This window comes from Sebastes fasciatus, chromosome 22, assembly GCF_043250625.1.
Source record: "Sebastes fasciatus isolate fSebFas1 chromosome 22, fSebFas1.pri, whole genome shotgun sequence".
In the NCBI taxonomy this organism is placed as follows: Eukaryota; Metazoa; Chordata; class Actinopteri; order Perciformes; family Sebastidae; genus Sebastes; species Sebastes fasciatus.
The window spans coordinates 2,859,157-2,872,698 of NC_133816.1; the positions used below are offsets into that span (position 1 = coordinate 2,859,157).

The 13,542-nt window shown below is 37.4% G+C and overlaps 1 protein-coding gene across 3 annotated transcripts in view; it reads left to right on the top strand.

Moving 5' to 3' along the window:
* The window catches only part of col4a6 (collagen, type IV, alpha 6), a 174,881-nt gene that overhangs the window by 157,610 nt on the left and 3,729 nt on the right, over positions 1-13,542 (top strand). For all 3 annotated transcript variants that reach the window (XM_074623113.1, XM_074623114.1, XM_074623115.1), the window contains 16 exons: positions 1,867-1,989; positions 2,078-2,259; positions 2,342-2,405; positions 2,484-2,558; positions 4,080-4,187; positions 4,265-4,372; positions 4,474-4,545; positions 4,674-4,793; positions 4,896-5,012; positions 5,484-5,645; positions 5,752-5,850; positions 5,974-6,120; positions 7,407-7,523; positions 9,442-9,633; positions 11,972-12,143; positions 12,229-12,343. In XM_074623113.1, coding sequence (XP_074479214.1) covers positions 1,867-1,989; positions 2,078-2,259; positions 2,342-2,405; positions 2,484-2,558; positions 4,080-4,187; positions 4,265-4,372; positions 4,474-4,545; positions 4,674-4,793; positions 4,896-5,012; positions 5,484-5,645; positions 5,752-5,850; positions 5,974-6,120; positions 7,407-7,523; positions 9,442-9,633; positions 11,972-12,143; positions 12,229-12,343 — 1,973 coding nt within the window. The remainder of the gene's footprint in view (positions 1-1,866; positions 1,990-2,077; positions 2,260-2,341; positions 2,406-2,483; positions 2,559-4,079; positions 4,188-4,264; positions 4,373-4,473; positions 4,546-4,673; positions 4,794-4,895; positions 5,013-5,483; positions 5,646-5,751; positions 5,851-5,973; positions 6,121-7,406; positions 7,524-9,441; positions 9,634-11,971; positions 12,144-12,228; positions 12,344-13,542) is intronic.

Consider the following 13,542-nt stretch of genomic DNA (forward strand, 5'->3'; position numbering starts at 1 on the left):
TTGACTAAGATAAGACAAAAATACTCGACAGGACTCCAACCCAATAATGTCAACAGAGGGACACTCTGACAAACACTCTGACCTTTCTACCAACAAGAGAGGAATTAATGGACAATTCCATCACAGTCCTTTTGATCAAACTGATACTTTTGGTTTGTTTCATATTTAATCTGGTTCAATTTCACAGTGAGCAAATGAACACGGACCAAATAAAAAAATTATTTGCTGAGGGGCATGTACGAAGGAGCAGGGCCGTAAATGTACACTCAGAAGTCTTTCTTATTGGTCAGAAATTTGGCGGTGGACAATGTAAACATGGAAATCAACAAGCGCAGAGAAAGCACTAATAACATGGAGCAGAACGCACTGCTAATCCGTTTGGTGATATTGGCCGTAAACCTGCTTTGGTGTTCCTACCAAACACATTTGGAAAGTGTGAAGAACGTTAAGGCTCAAGGTCGTTTACATGTGTCCCATGTGTCCATCTTAACCAATGCGTGTGCAGGCAAGCCAGTCCTGAAATTGGGTCGGATTTTGTTCTCACTGCAAACGAACCACACTAGGGTTCGCTAGGAAAAGATCCGAGACCACCTCTTGCAAATGGTCTCGGACCAGTTGTTGCGGTCCGCGCCAGAGTACGATTACTGCGTTCACATCTGCCCAAACGAAACGCACCGAGGCGTTGAACCGAGCTGGATTATAACGGACTAAATGTTGGCATGTGAAAGCTCCCTTAGTCAACTAAACTTCCCTCCATCCATTTTCTTCCGCTTATCCGGGGCCGGGTCGCAGGGGCAGCAGGCTTAACAGGGAATTCCAGATGTCCCTCTCCCCAGCAACGTTTTCCCCGAGGCGTTCAAGGCCAGACCAGATAAATAATCTCTCCAGCGTGTTCTGGGTCTGCCCCGGGGCCTCTTACTAGTTGGACGTGCCCGGAAAACCTCCAAAGGGAGGAGTCCAGGAGGATCATGATCAGATGACCGAAACACCTCAGCTGATCGCTTTCGACCCAAAGAAGCAGCGGCTCTACGCAGAGCTCCCTCCGGATGTCTGAACTCATCACCCTATCTCTGAGGCTGAGCCCAGCCACCCTGCGGAGGAAGTTTTTTTCGGCCGCTTTTATCCGCGATCTCATTCTTTCGGTCACCACCCAAAGCTCATGACCAGAGGTGAGGGTTAGATAGATCGGTAAATCGACACCACAACAGTTCGGTATAGCGCCCGCATAACTGACAGACGCCGCACCGAACCGCCTGTCTGTCTCCCGCTCCGTTTTACCCTCACTGGTGAACAAGACCCCGAGATACTTCAACTCCCTCGCTTGGGGCAGTGACTCACTCCCAACCCGGAGGGGTCAATCCGTCGTTTTCTGGTAGAGAACCACGGCCTCAGACTTGGAGGTACTGACTCTCATCCCGACCGCTTCGAACATATCTGCAAACCGCCCCAGTGTGCGCTGAAGGTCACGGTCTGATGAAGCCAACAGAACCACATCATCTGCAAAGAGCAGAGACGCAATTCTGAGGTCTCCAACTAATCTTGACTAAAAGAAAACAGGATGAAGTTGACTAAACTAAAACATTTGACACAGGACCAACACCTCTTCCTAACTGGACACAATGCGAACATCAGATTGTTTCAGTTTTTCCCAATGAAGATGTCCTAACCTGCTCCGTGCGCCAGCAAACAGGCTGATTAACGTGTCGCTTGCTTGAAAAATGGCTCACCTTGGCTCTACTTTCGCACACCTCCAACCTATTTTCACTGGTCAAAGTTGTCAAAAAAATGGATACAAGTCAGTGAAGTCACAAGGATACACAACAGGCCAATAGAGTCACGCTAACATCCGTTTGTGTCTATCTGTAGGTGAGAGAGGATACCCCGGTTCCCCCGGCCTGCCCGGTCCTGTTTACAGGTCAGAGTCTGTGGAGAAAGGAGAACCCGGAGTCAACGCAGGCAGCGGCCTTCCTGGCTTCCCCGGACCCAGAGGTAACACTACTTCCTGTTTATTCTTTTTAGTACTGACAACTGAGACACAGACCGTATATGTGAAACGCGATTTGAAACGTGGTTTCAGGTGACAAAGGTCTGCCAGGTCTGCCTGGTCGCCAGGGTCTGCCTGGACTTCCTGGTTACGCTGAGCAGAGTAAAGGACAGCCAGGACAGCCTGGTTTCCCCGGGCAACCAGGCACTCCAGGCTTCCCCGGACCGAAGGGAGAAGCTGGAATCATGGGATTCCCCGGCATGTCTGGACCAAGGGTAAAGAAACACTTAACACTTAGAAACGTAAACATTCAACAAGTTCATCCGATGAGACTCAAGTTCTGACGGCTTCTTTCAGGGTGACGATGGTGCACCTGGTTTCCCTGGCAACCCTGGAGAATCTGGTCGGCCCGGTGGAAAAGGTAAGTGTAAATATCTCAAAAAACATCTATTTATGAATACATAAATCCATCCTTTGACTCACATGTTTTGTTCCTCAGGTGTACCTGGAGAAAGTTATGGTTATCCTGGAGGTCCAGGACCTAAAGGCCAGCCCGGAAATTCAGGCTTCCCAGGTAAGACTCACCACAACCACACCTTACCTAAATATCACTGTCTTTCCTCTGGAATGACCAACAGGAGCTCCTTTAAACTGTTTTTAACTTTAGAAAACATTGTTAAAACCCACAATACACAAGTTATGTATTCACATTTCTTTATACAAAATTGTATCAGTTAATCAAACTTTATTTGTATAGCACCTTGCATACAGGTTAGTGCAGTTCAAAGTAGTTCACAGATGACTGACAAACCAGAAATAAGACGGAAAAACAGAAAAGACAAAATCAATTCAACACTTTGATAATTTGAGACCAATACATGTGAGACAATGAAATTGTAAAAATGTAATAAAATAGAATCAAAAGCTATAATAACAGCAATAGTAGTTAAACAGGGTGAAGTAAAAACTAGATTAATAAAATAACAATAAAATAGAATACATTTAAACAACTTCAATACAATAAATAATAAAATAACAATAAAATAGAATACAATTTAACAACTTAAATACAATTAAATAAGTGATTCATAAAATAATGATAAAATAGAATAAAATCGTACAACTGAAATACAACAAAATAAATTATTATTAAATTAATTATAACACAATTTAATAAATTTCAACAACTTAAATACAATAAAATGAGTAATTAATAAAATAATAAAATTGAATACAATTTTTCAACTTAAATACAATAAAATAAATAATGAATGAAATAATAAAATAAAATAAAGTTATACAACCTAAATACAATAAAATAAGCGATTGATAAAATAACAATAACATTTTACAACTTAAATACAATAAAATAAGTGATTAATAAAATAATAATAAAATAGAATAAAATCATATAACGTATATACAATAAAATAAGTGATTCATAAAAAAACAATAAAGTTATACAAATTAATTATGATAAAATAAGTGATTAATAAAATAACAATAAAATATAATAAAAATGTACAACCTAAATACAATAAAATAAGTGATTAATTCAATAACAATAAAATTGAATAAAATTCAACAACTTAAATAGAATAGAATATGTGATTAATAAAATAATAATACAATTTAATAAAATTCAACAACTTAAATACAATAAAATAAATAATTAATGAAATAATAAAATAGAATAAAGTTCTACAACCTAAATAAATAAAATAAGTGATTAATAAAATATAATCAAAAATCAAATACAATTTTACAACTTAAATACAATAAAATAAGTGATTAATAAAATAATAAAATAGAATACAATTTTACAACTTAAATACAATAAAATAAGTGATTAATGAAATATAATACAATGTTATAACTTAAATATAATTAAATAAGTGATTCATTAAATAACAATAAAACTTCACATTCTAAATACAAAAATAGGTGAATAAAATGCTTCATGCTGATTCATACTTTTGCAGCTCCCAAACTGTGTGTGTGAGTGCATCTCATTTTTACGCCAGCTTTTTGCTTCTAGTTGGACTACAATGAATACTTTTAATACATTTTAATACATCCCCTTGTCTCTCTTCAGGTGGACGTGCCAATGACGGCGCTCCCGGTGACAACGGCTTTCCAGGAAGTCCAGGTTTCCCTGGAGCGAAGGGAGGTCCTGGTGAAGGAGGACGGCCTGGAATAATGGGTGAGAGAGACAGACAATGGGTGACGGAGAGATAGAGGAAGACACAGTCAGATAGTAACATCTTGTCCCCTCTGCAGGCTCCCCTGGCTTCCCTGGGCCGAAGGGCCAGCCCGGCTTCCCAGGACGTAGAGGACCTGATGGGTCTCCCGGTCTGCCTGCTGGTCCTGGAGGTCCTGGAGCCAAAGGTGGGAGAAATATTTACTTTCTGTTTCCGAATGAGACGAGGTAACACAACAGGGAAGGATACAAGCAGAGGCTGCAGACAAACATTTTTGTCTTGTTGCAGGTTTATCCGGATCCCCTGGTTTGGATGGACTTAATGGCCTCGGTGGACCTAAAGGCCTCCCTGGAACCCCAGGCAAGGACCTCGCTACACACCGGAGTTATGCTTCTCATGGCCTAGGCAGTCTTTAGAGATTGTATATACATAAATGAACCATGTTGAAGAGGAGCTGCTGTTGAGTGTTTTGTTGTATCTGTATCCAGGTGGGAATGCAGGAGGTCAGGAAGGTGCTCCTGGTATTCCAGGGTTGAAGGGAGAGAGAGGCGTCTCCTATCCAGGAGGTCCAGGCTACCCCGGAGCGAAGGGAGAGAGAGGAGAATCAGGTGACATAGACTTCAAGGAAATTTAAAAATGCAGGTTGAGTATAAAGAAAATAATTTGAAAGGTGGGAGTAATGGCTGCTGGTTTGTGTGTGTGTGTGTCAGGTGGTCCTGGACGCCAAGGGTTCCCTGGTCTGCCTGGACCTCCTGGTCCGACTATCGGGTCGGATATTCCAGGACCTTCGGGAGACCCCGGCCTCCCTGGACTGGATGGAGAGTATGGTAAATACATTTCCTCAGTCCAGTTTCCTTTCCTTTCCTTTCCTTTTCCTTTCCTTTCCTGTCCTGTCCTGTCCTCTCCTTTCCTTTCCTTTCTTTTGATTTCCTTCCTTTCCTTTCCATTTCCCTACCTTTCCTTTCCTCTCCTTTCCTTTCCTTTCCTTTCCTTTCCTTTCCTTTCCCCTCTCGATTCCTACCCTGTGTTGTCCATTTCTTTCTTTTTCTCAACCCAATTCCCTTTCCTTTCTTTCCCTCATCTCCCCTACCCTTCCTTTTTTCTCTCTTCTCTTCTCTTCTCTTCTCTTCTCTTCTCTTCTCTTCTCTTCTCCTCTCCTCTCCTCTCCTCTCCTCTCCTCTCCTCTCCTCTCCTTTGATTTCTTCCTTTCTCTCAACCCAATTTCCTTTCCTGTTTCGTTTCGTTTCCTATTTCCTCTCCTCTTGTCTCCTTACCCTCTCGTCCCCTCTCTCGTCCAGGTTTCCAAGGTCCTCCAGGTCCTCCCGGGCCGCCTGGTCCAGGCACAGCCCAGGGAGACAGAGGAGACTCTGGGCTCCCGGGCTTCCCCGGCTCCCCCGGAAGGAAAGGAGAGTCAGGCATCCCCGGAGGCCCCGGCCTCCACGGCAGCCCCGGGTTCAAAGGTCAGGTGGATCCAAACAGGCTTTAAACAATAAATATGAAAATCTAAAATGTTTGTGTTTCTTTGTGTTATTGATAAAAAAAAACATCCTATTTTTGGCTTTTCAGGAGGACGAGGTGAGACTGGCTTCAGCGGAGGTCCAGGTCTCAAGGGTTTCCCCGGTGACTCTGGTTACTATGGAAACAAAGGAGCCAAGGGATTACCAGGTAGGAGAACTTTCCACAGGTAGAAGTGGAATGTGATACATGATGTCACATATCCATCCTGTATTTTCCCTTCACCCTCTACTCTTCCTCCCTCCTTCCCTCGCTCCATCCCTCCCTCTCCAGGGCGTCCTGGTCGTAAAGGTTTACCTGCAATCAGGCTGCCTCCGCGACCGGGGCCAATCCGCTACGGAGAGCCGGGTTTCCCCGGTGCAGGCGGAGGTTCCGGTATCACCGGAGTGGATGGTCAGACTGGACTGCCTGGAAGTCAAGGTGAGCATTTTCTAATGATCTTTGCCATGTTGAAGACACCGTTGTTTACTAATATATCTTTATTATTATTATTATTATTTTTCATCCTTTTATATCTAAATAACATTACCATTGCTTCCAGGAAACAGCTTATGTTTTATTTATTTTTATTTATTTTTGGTATTTAAAGAGAGAGCTAAATATTTGTGAAATATGCCGAAAGTTAGATGAGAAAATTGATTCTCATGTCTCATGTCTGTTAAATATGAGGCTAGGGCCAGAAGACACTTAGCTTAGCTTAGCATAAAGGCGGAAAATAGGAGGAACGAGCTAGCTTAGCTCTGTCCAAAGGTTGAAAAATAAAATCTGCAAAGACTTCCAAGAAATTAAGAAATGAGATATAATGTGTTAAATAGTGAGCTTTAGAGGTGTTGGTCGGGGGATTTCGTTGCCTTTGGACAGAGCCAGGCTAGCTGTTTCCCCCTGTTTCCAGTCTTCATGCTTACCAATGCTAACCAGCTGGGGTGCCATGCCATTTTTCCGACGGACCAAGGAGAGGAAAAAAATATTTTTCTAGCAGCTTTATAGCTGACTGAGATCTGTTTGTTTAACTTGCGAAGCATCCCGTAACGCTTCTCCTTGTGAAATCTATTTTAATTTTTTTCCTCCAGAGCCTCGTGGGCACTTTTACGTCGTCAGGTCGTGATGTCTAGCTGTGCTTTTCCTGCAATGTGTGAAAGCCAAAGTGTTTCCGTCCTTTACTGGATGTGTAGTGTTTACCACGCTTGATTTAACATGTGAGGGTGCAGGTCGTATCCACGCTGACCCTCCAATGGTTTATACTTTTTCATTTTGGCTCGCGGCGGTTTGTTTTGGTTGACGGATACGGAACGGATATGACGTCACGTTACTCAGACTACAACAATAAAAGCGGTAACTTCCTTCTACCTCCGCATAGACTCAAATGAAGCAAATATATCAATTCTGGCATTAAAAAATTATATTTCAAAATCGTAAAAAAAAAAAAATTCAAATACATAAGTGAATAGATTTTTTTCCCACCCCTAATACATATGATATATGTTCCCCTATATATATATATCATATATATATATATATATATATATTCCCCTATATATATATATCATATATATATATATATATATGATATGTATATAAAGGTTGTGATAAGTATGTACAGTTAATATAGGGGGCTTTACAGTGCAGAGAGACAGAAATATAATAAATATGAAATTAGAAATGAAAATAAATGGCTGTCTGGACACGTGGTCTCTCTCCTGCTGCAGGTCCTAAGGGTCGTCCCGGTCCTGTGGGTAAACTTGGCAGGACTGGATCTCCCGGTTTTCCCGGATCTGTCGGTGACGCCGGACCCCCCGGTTTCCCTGGAACCCCGGGAGAACAAGGTCAGTACAGCAGTCCGTCTCACTCTGTGTCTGTTTAGTTTCAGATCCTGAAGCAACTGATAACAAATGTTGTAACAAGTTGGTAGAAAACATAATAAAACTTGTTTGTGTTAAATTGTAGCCTCAAGTTATTACAGTGTCGCTTTATCATGGAGGAACACGAGAGTCACGGAAATAGTAATGAAGCTTTTAATAGTTTATTAACTAATTGTATAATCAAAAAAATAGAAATGAATAACTTTGTTTACAAATTATTATTTTATTTTTTTTCAATTTACAGTAATTGTTATTCTATGTACATATTACTTTATTTGTTATGGTTCAGGTTATTGTGGTCATTTTTCTTAAGGAAAAAACAAAAAGCATAATAAAAAAAAGAACAAATAATTAACTTTTCTATAATAATAATAATTATTATTATTATTATTATTATTAATATAATAATAATAATAATAATAATAATAATAATAATTGTTATTATTTTATTTTATTTAAAATGTTATGTTTTTTATTTAATACGTTTTTTAATATATTTCCTTTATTTAATTTTTTTCATTATTATTTTTTAATTTTATTATTACTACCATTTTTTTCCCCTCCTTTGTTTTTTAATATTTCACTTTCTGTTATTCTATGTACATATTACTAAATTTGTTATGGTTCCGTTTTTTATGGTCATTTTTCTTATTTAAGAAACAATAAACGGCTTAATATTAAAAAAGAAAAATCATTTATTATTATTATAATTATTGACATTATTATTATTATTTATTCCAATTTTTTTTATTTATTCATTATATTTTTATATTTCTGTGAATAAGTGGACTAATTAGTTTTAGCTCATTTTACAATAGCAAGGCCCAAAGTGTCACAGAAAGGCCAAATAAAGAAGTTGGATGACTCAGCAAATCCATTAGCTAATAAGTGTAGTAAAAGCAGCAGGGATGCTAAATGCTAAATGCTAATGCAAATGGAAGTTGCCCCTTTTAAATACCTGATTAAAAACTGTATTTTAATTCAACTGGTGAATACAGTTATTTATTTCTCTTTTTAAACTGCATTTTCAAATAGATTTTTAAATTCCATTATTTTGTGTATTTTTAAATTATTAAGTGTTTTATGGTGTTTTTTGGAAATATCCTTTTAATTTGAACTATTTATTGATGGATTAATATTTAATTTATTAATTCTTTTTAGAATTCTTTTGTTATTGCCCATTAAAATGTCAAATAATTAATTACTTTGTGGTTTAGTCCATTTATTCATAGATTAATAAATACATTTGCAAATACATTTATTAATGCCTATTTTTATGGTACAATTTCTTACTAATCCATTAAATGCCGTAGTACTATTTCCGTGACTCTTGTGGTCCTCTATACTTTATAAATACTAATATTTCTATTTGATAGTAATAATGATGATCGTTAGACTGTGTTTTACCTCATATGAATGTCATGGTTAATGTGTTGATGTTTTATCACAGTTTTGACAAATGTAATACATAATTTAATAATATCATGTAATCTGTTACAGAATATTTCCTAAAAAGGGGTTCATTATCTCTAAAATGTTGTGAAATTTTAAAAGATGGATGCAGATGATGCTTCAGTTTTGGGGTTATAATGCTGTTTACTCTTTAGACAGACAGTTGTTATTATATTTTTGTTTAATATCTTATATATGGTGCATGAAAAGAGAAAAGTTTTACAATGAGAATCACAGTTAAAAATAGAAACATCCTAATATAATCGAAGTAGTGTGCTTCTCAGTGGATCAAAAGAAAAACAACTTTTCCAATTTTTATTCAACACTTTTAACCCATTAATCTTCTATGTTAATATGGAAAACACTCCCGACCCCACTAACATCATTTCTAGAAAGCTGCCCAAATTTCTTGTCGTTTCCTCTCCTCCAGGTTCCCCCGGTACGGCCGGCCGTCCCGGCCCTCCTGGCGGCGTCGGCCGCAGTTACAGCATCGGCTACACTCTGGTGAAGCACAGCCAGAACTCCCAGGTTCCCATGTGTCCTCAGGGTATGGCCAAGCTGTGGGACGGATACAGTCTGCTGTTCGTGGAGGGACAGGAGAAGGCACACAACCAGGACCTCGGTATGGAAGATGTTGTTACAGTCTTATGAAGTAGTTTTACCTTCATCAGCCTTTTATGTGTGACCTGCAAAAAGAAAAGATACAAAGTCTGGCACAGCTTAGCTCAAGAGAAAGACCCTTTTTATCCATCATAGCTGAAGCGTGAGGCTGAGAACGACAGAAATCTCACTTAAGGCTTCAATAGGCAACAGTTTTTTAGGCATCATTGAACAAACATTCCATAATAACCTTTCAGCATATTGTAATTCAAGTGTTCTGAGAGACTTCTGCACCTCCTCATGGCTCTGTTTCCAGGCTTTAAAAAATCTAGCCCGTGACGGGAGACTTTGGCCAATCACAGGTCATTTCAGAGAGAGAGAGCGTTCCTATTGGCTGTGCTCCGGCTGGTAGGCGGTGCTTGGTATTTCCTCAACTTGATCTCAACATGGCTGCCGGTCAAAAACTTTCTCATTTTACAGCTCAACAGTACACTACAAGATGTTTCTGAAAACATCTGAGGAGAGAAATAGGCATTACAGTAACAGAATATTGATTCATATTTGATCTGCGCTGCCTAGTTTGACCGTTTGATCGGAGTTGGTGAGTGATTGACAGCTGCTCAGTGATGGCAAGGCTCCAGCTCGGCTCTGATTGGTTGATTTCCTCCGGTCTGTGAAATCTTGTAGATGCCGTTAGGAGCACCGGAGGACACAGAGGCACATGATTTTTTTCAGATTACCTGTCTCATGAACTACTCTCAGGATATAGCCACCGTTTTATAAAAATAACTCTTTTTAATCATATTCACTCCAATCTCGCCTACTTCAGCTTTAAAGGGCGGGTCCAGTACCTTTTTGTCATCTTTGTTATATATTTTCACAGTGGTGTTCCTTATGTATTCAAATTTTGGTCAAAGTATGTTTTAGCGTCAAAATGCTATTTTCCCTTCAAACCCTTCTAAACGCTTCTACATGTACAGTATATATACATCCTTATAGTCAGTGTATTAACATACAATAACGTAGATGGCGGTCAGCGTGCAGTTTGGAGAAGCAGACAGGAGTACCGACACGAAAGCTAAGCGACGTACTGCTGTGGACGACACGTTAGTTCGGATCCGAAAGTCACACAATAACACAAACTAACTAACCAATCGATGCAGCGGTAGACCAGCAACTCCCGTGTACTGAGAGGTAGAATTACTGTTTTTGTGAATGGAGTCTGGTCTGGTAGCTTGGTAGGCTGTGTATACTTCAGCATTCTGTGAGGTAAAATGACTGTTTCTGTGAATGGAGTCTGGTGGCTTTGAAGAGAGCGATATAACGGCTTCAGTTCCCCGTCAGAAAGGGCTGTCTGACCGCGAGGTAAAGTGGTGAAAATATTCTAAATATAGCATACACTGATATTGATCTTTTTCGGGTGTCTAAAATATGTTTTTTTCTGCTGATCCCGTCCACACCCGCTTTACCTCGCCGACAGACAGCCCTTACAGACAGGGAACTGAAGCCGTTATGTTGCCTCTCTTCAAAGCCACCAGACTCCATTCCAGGGTTATTACAGTAAACTGAAACGAAAATAAGCAGTGAAAAATATTTTTAGTAAGCTGAAACTAAATAGTTCTTTCAGAAAAACTAAAATTAAACTGAAATGATATTGCCAGGTAAAAAATAAAAAAAATAAAATAAAATAAAATTGAACTTAAATTAATGACAGATTCAGTTTTTTTTAGCTCTAATATATCACTAACGCAAAAAGCAGACGTCATTAATTTCCGTCAACTCTCGTGACGTTGAACACAGAAACCGAACAGATTAGACGTTGCTATGTCGCAATTGCTTCACTAAAGTAGTGCGAAGATTAGACATTAAACATTGTGACCATTCCTACACACTTCATGTATGTTATATGTATATGTATCTACATACTTCTGAGATTTTAAACCTGACTCTAAAACTAAATATATAAAAATGAAAAATAGACCTCTCTGACAAAGTGAAACTAAACTAAAACTAGCAAACACTCTGAAAACGAACTAAAACTACACTAAAATAAAATTGAAAAGTCAAAACTAAAATAAAATAAAAACTGATTGAAAACTAGCTAAAACTATTATTACCTCGGTCCATTCACAAAAGCAGTCATTTTACCTCACGGGAGTATACATAAAACCCCTCTTCAAAAAATCTGAACTAACCCTTTCAGTTATTTACAAACTCAGCATAGCTAACGTTGACTCAGAAGAAGAAGAAGAAGAACCAGATTTAGTTTTTAACTTATATTTTCTTGCCCGTTCTTCTACCCAAATTGGAGATCACCATCAACAAGCGTCTCTCTCTCTCTCTCTCTCTCTCTCTCTCAGGTCAGCCAGGGTCGTGCCTGCCCAGGTTCAGCACCATCCCATTCCTCTACTGCTCCCCCAACGAGGTCTGTTACTACGCCAGCCGCAACGACAAATCCTTCTGGCTCTCCACGACCGCACCCATACCCATGATGCCTGTGGCAGAGGAGCAGATACGGCCTTACATCAGCAGGTACCGGCAGCCGTTTCGGACCGCTCCTATTATGAATAAATGTTCCATAGATGTACGTATATGAAACGAAGCTCTTTCCATCCAGGTGTTCTGTGTGTGAGGCTCCGTCTCTGGCTGTGGCGGTCCACAGTCAGGACATGACCATCCCCACCTGTCCTCCCGGCTGGAGGAGTCTCTGGATAGGATACTCCTTCCTCATGGTAAACTATGAATAAGCATTTTCTCATAATGAGGCCTACAAATAAAGACGAGTTTTAGCAAGGCAAATTCAATGAGAAAACTAGGATTTAAATCTGTAGTTTTTTTTAGTTTTAATAGATGAAGAAATTACAGATGTCTGCAAACAAGAAGTGATGCATTTTGCTCTCTTGCAGTTAGTGCAGAATAATTCTATAATTAACTTTCTTCTTTTTTATTATTATTATTGATTTTCTTTTAGTTCAAATTTTTGCTTTTGTATTTATTATATTTTATATTTCTTATTTATTTTATTTTATTATTATTTTTAATTTTATTTTATACATTTAGGGGGATTTTAATAAATTTTTATTATTTAATTAAATATATTTTTAATTTATTACTATATTGTATTTTATTCATGATATATATTTCTATTGATATATATATATATATATATATATATATATATATATATTTATATATTTATATATTTAATTTAAAATGTTAATATTTATTATTTACTTATTTATTATGATTATTATTATAGTTTAAATTTGTATTACCATTTTGTTCTTCTCCCTTGTTTTTTAATACTTTGATTTTCACTTTAGAGTAATTGTTATTCTATGTACATATTAATTTATTTGTTATGGTTCAGGTTGTTGTAGTCATTTTTCTTAAGGAAACAATAAAAAGCATGATAAAAAAAAAGAATTAACTTTTCTATTATTATTATTATTATTATTATTATTATTGTTATTGTTATAATGAATAATAGTAATAACCATAATTATAATGATTACAATAATTATAATAATAATAATAATAATAATATCATTGTTGTTTTTATTATTTTTATTTAATATGTTATTTTAATATAATTTTTCTTTTTATATTTCTCATTTATTTTTTCTTTTATTATTATTATTTTTCTTTTTATTATTATTACCATTTTTTCTCCTCCCTTGTTTTTTTTTATATTTTCTTTTTCAATTCACATTTACTATCTGTTATTCTATGTACATATTACTTGTTTTGGTAATTTTTCTTAAGGAAACAATAAAAAGCTTAATTAAAAAGAAAAAATAGTAGTAGTAGTAGTAATAATAATAATAATAATAATAATAATAATAATATTAAATAATTGTCTTTTATTCCCAACTATTTTTTTATTTATTATATTTTTTATTTTAATATTTTTTATTTTAATATTTCTTTT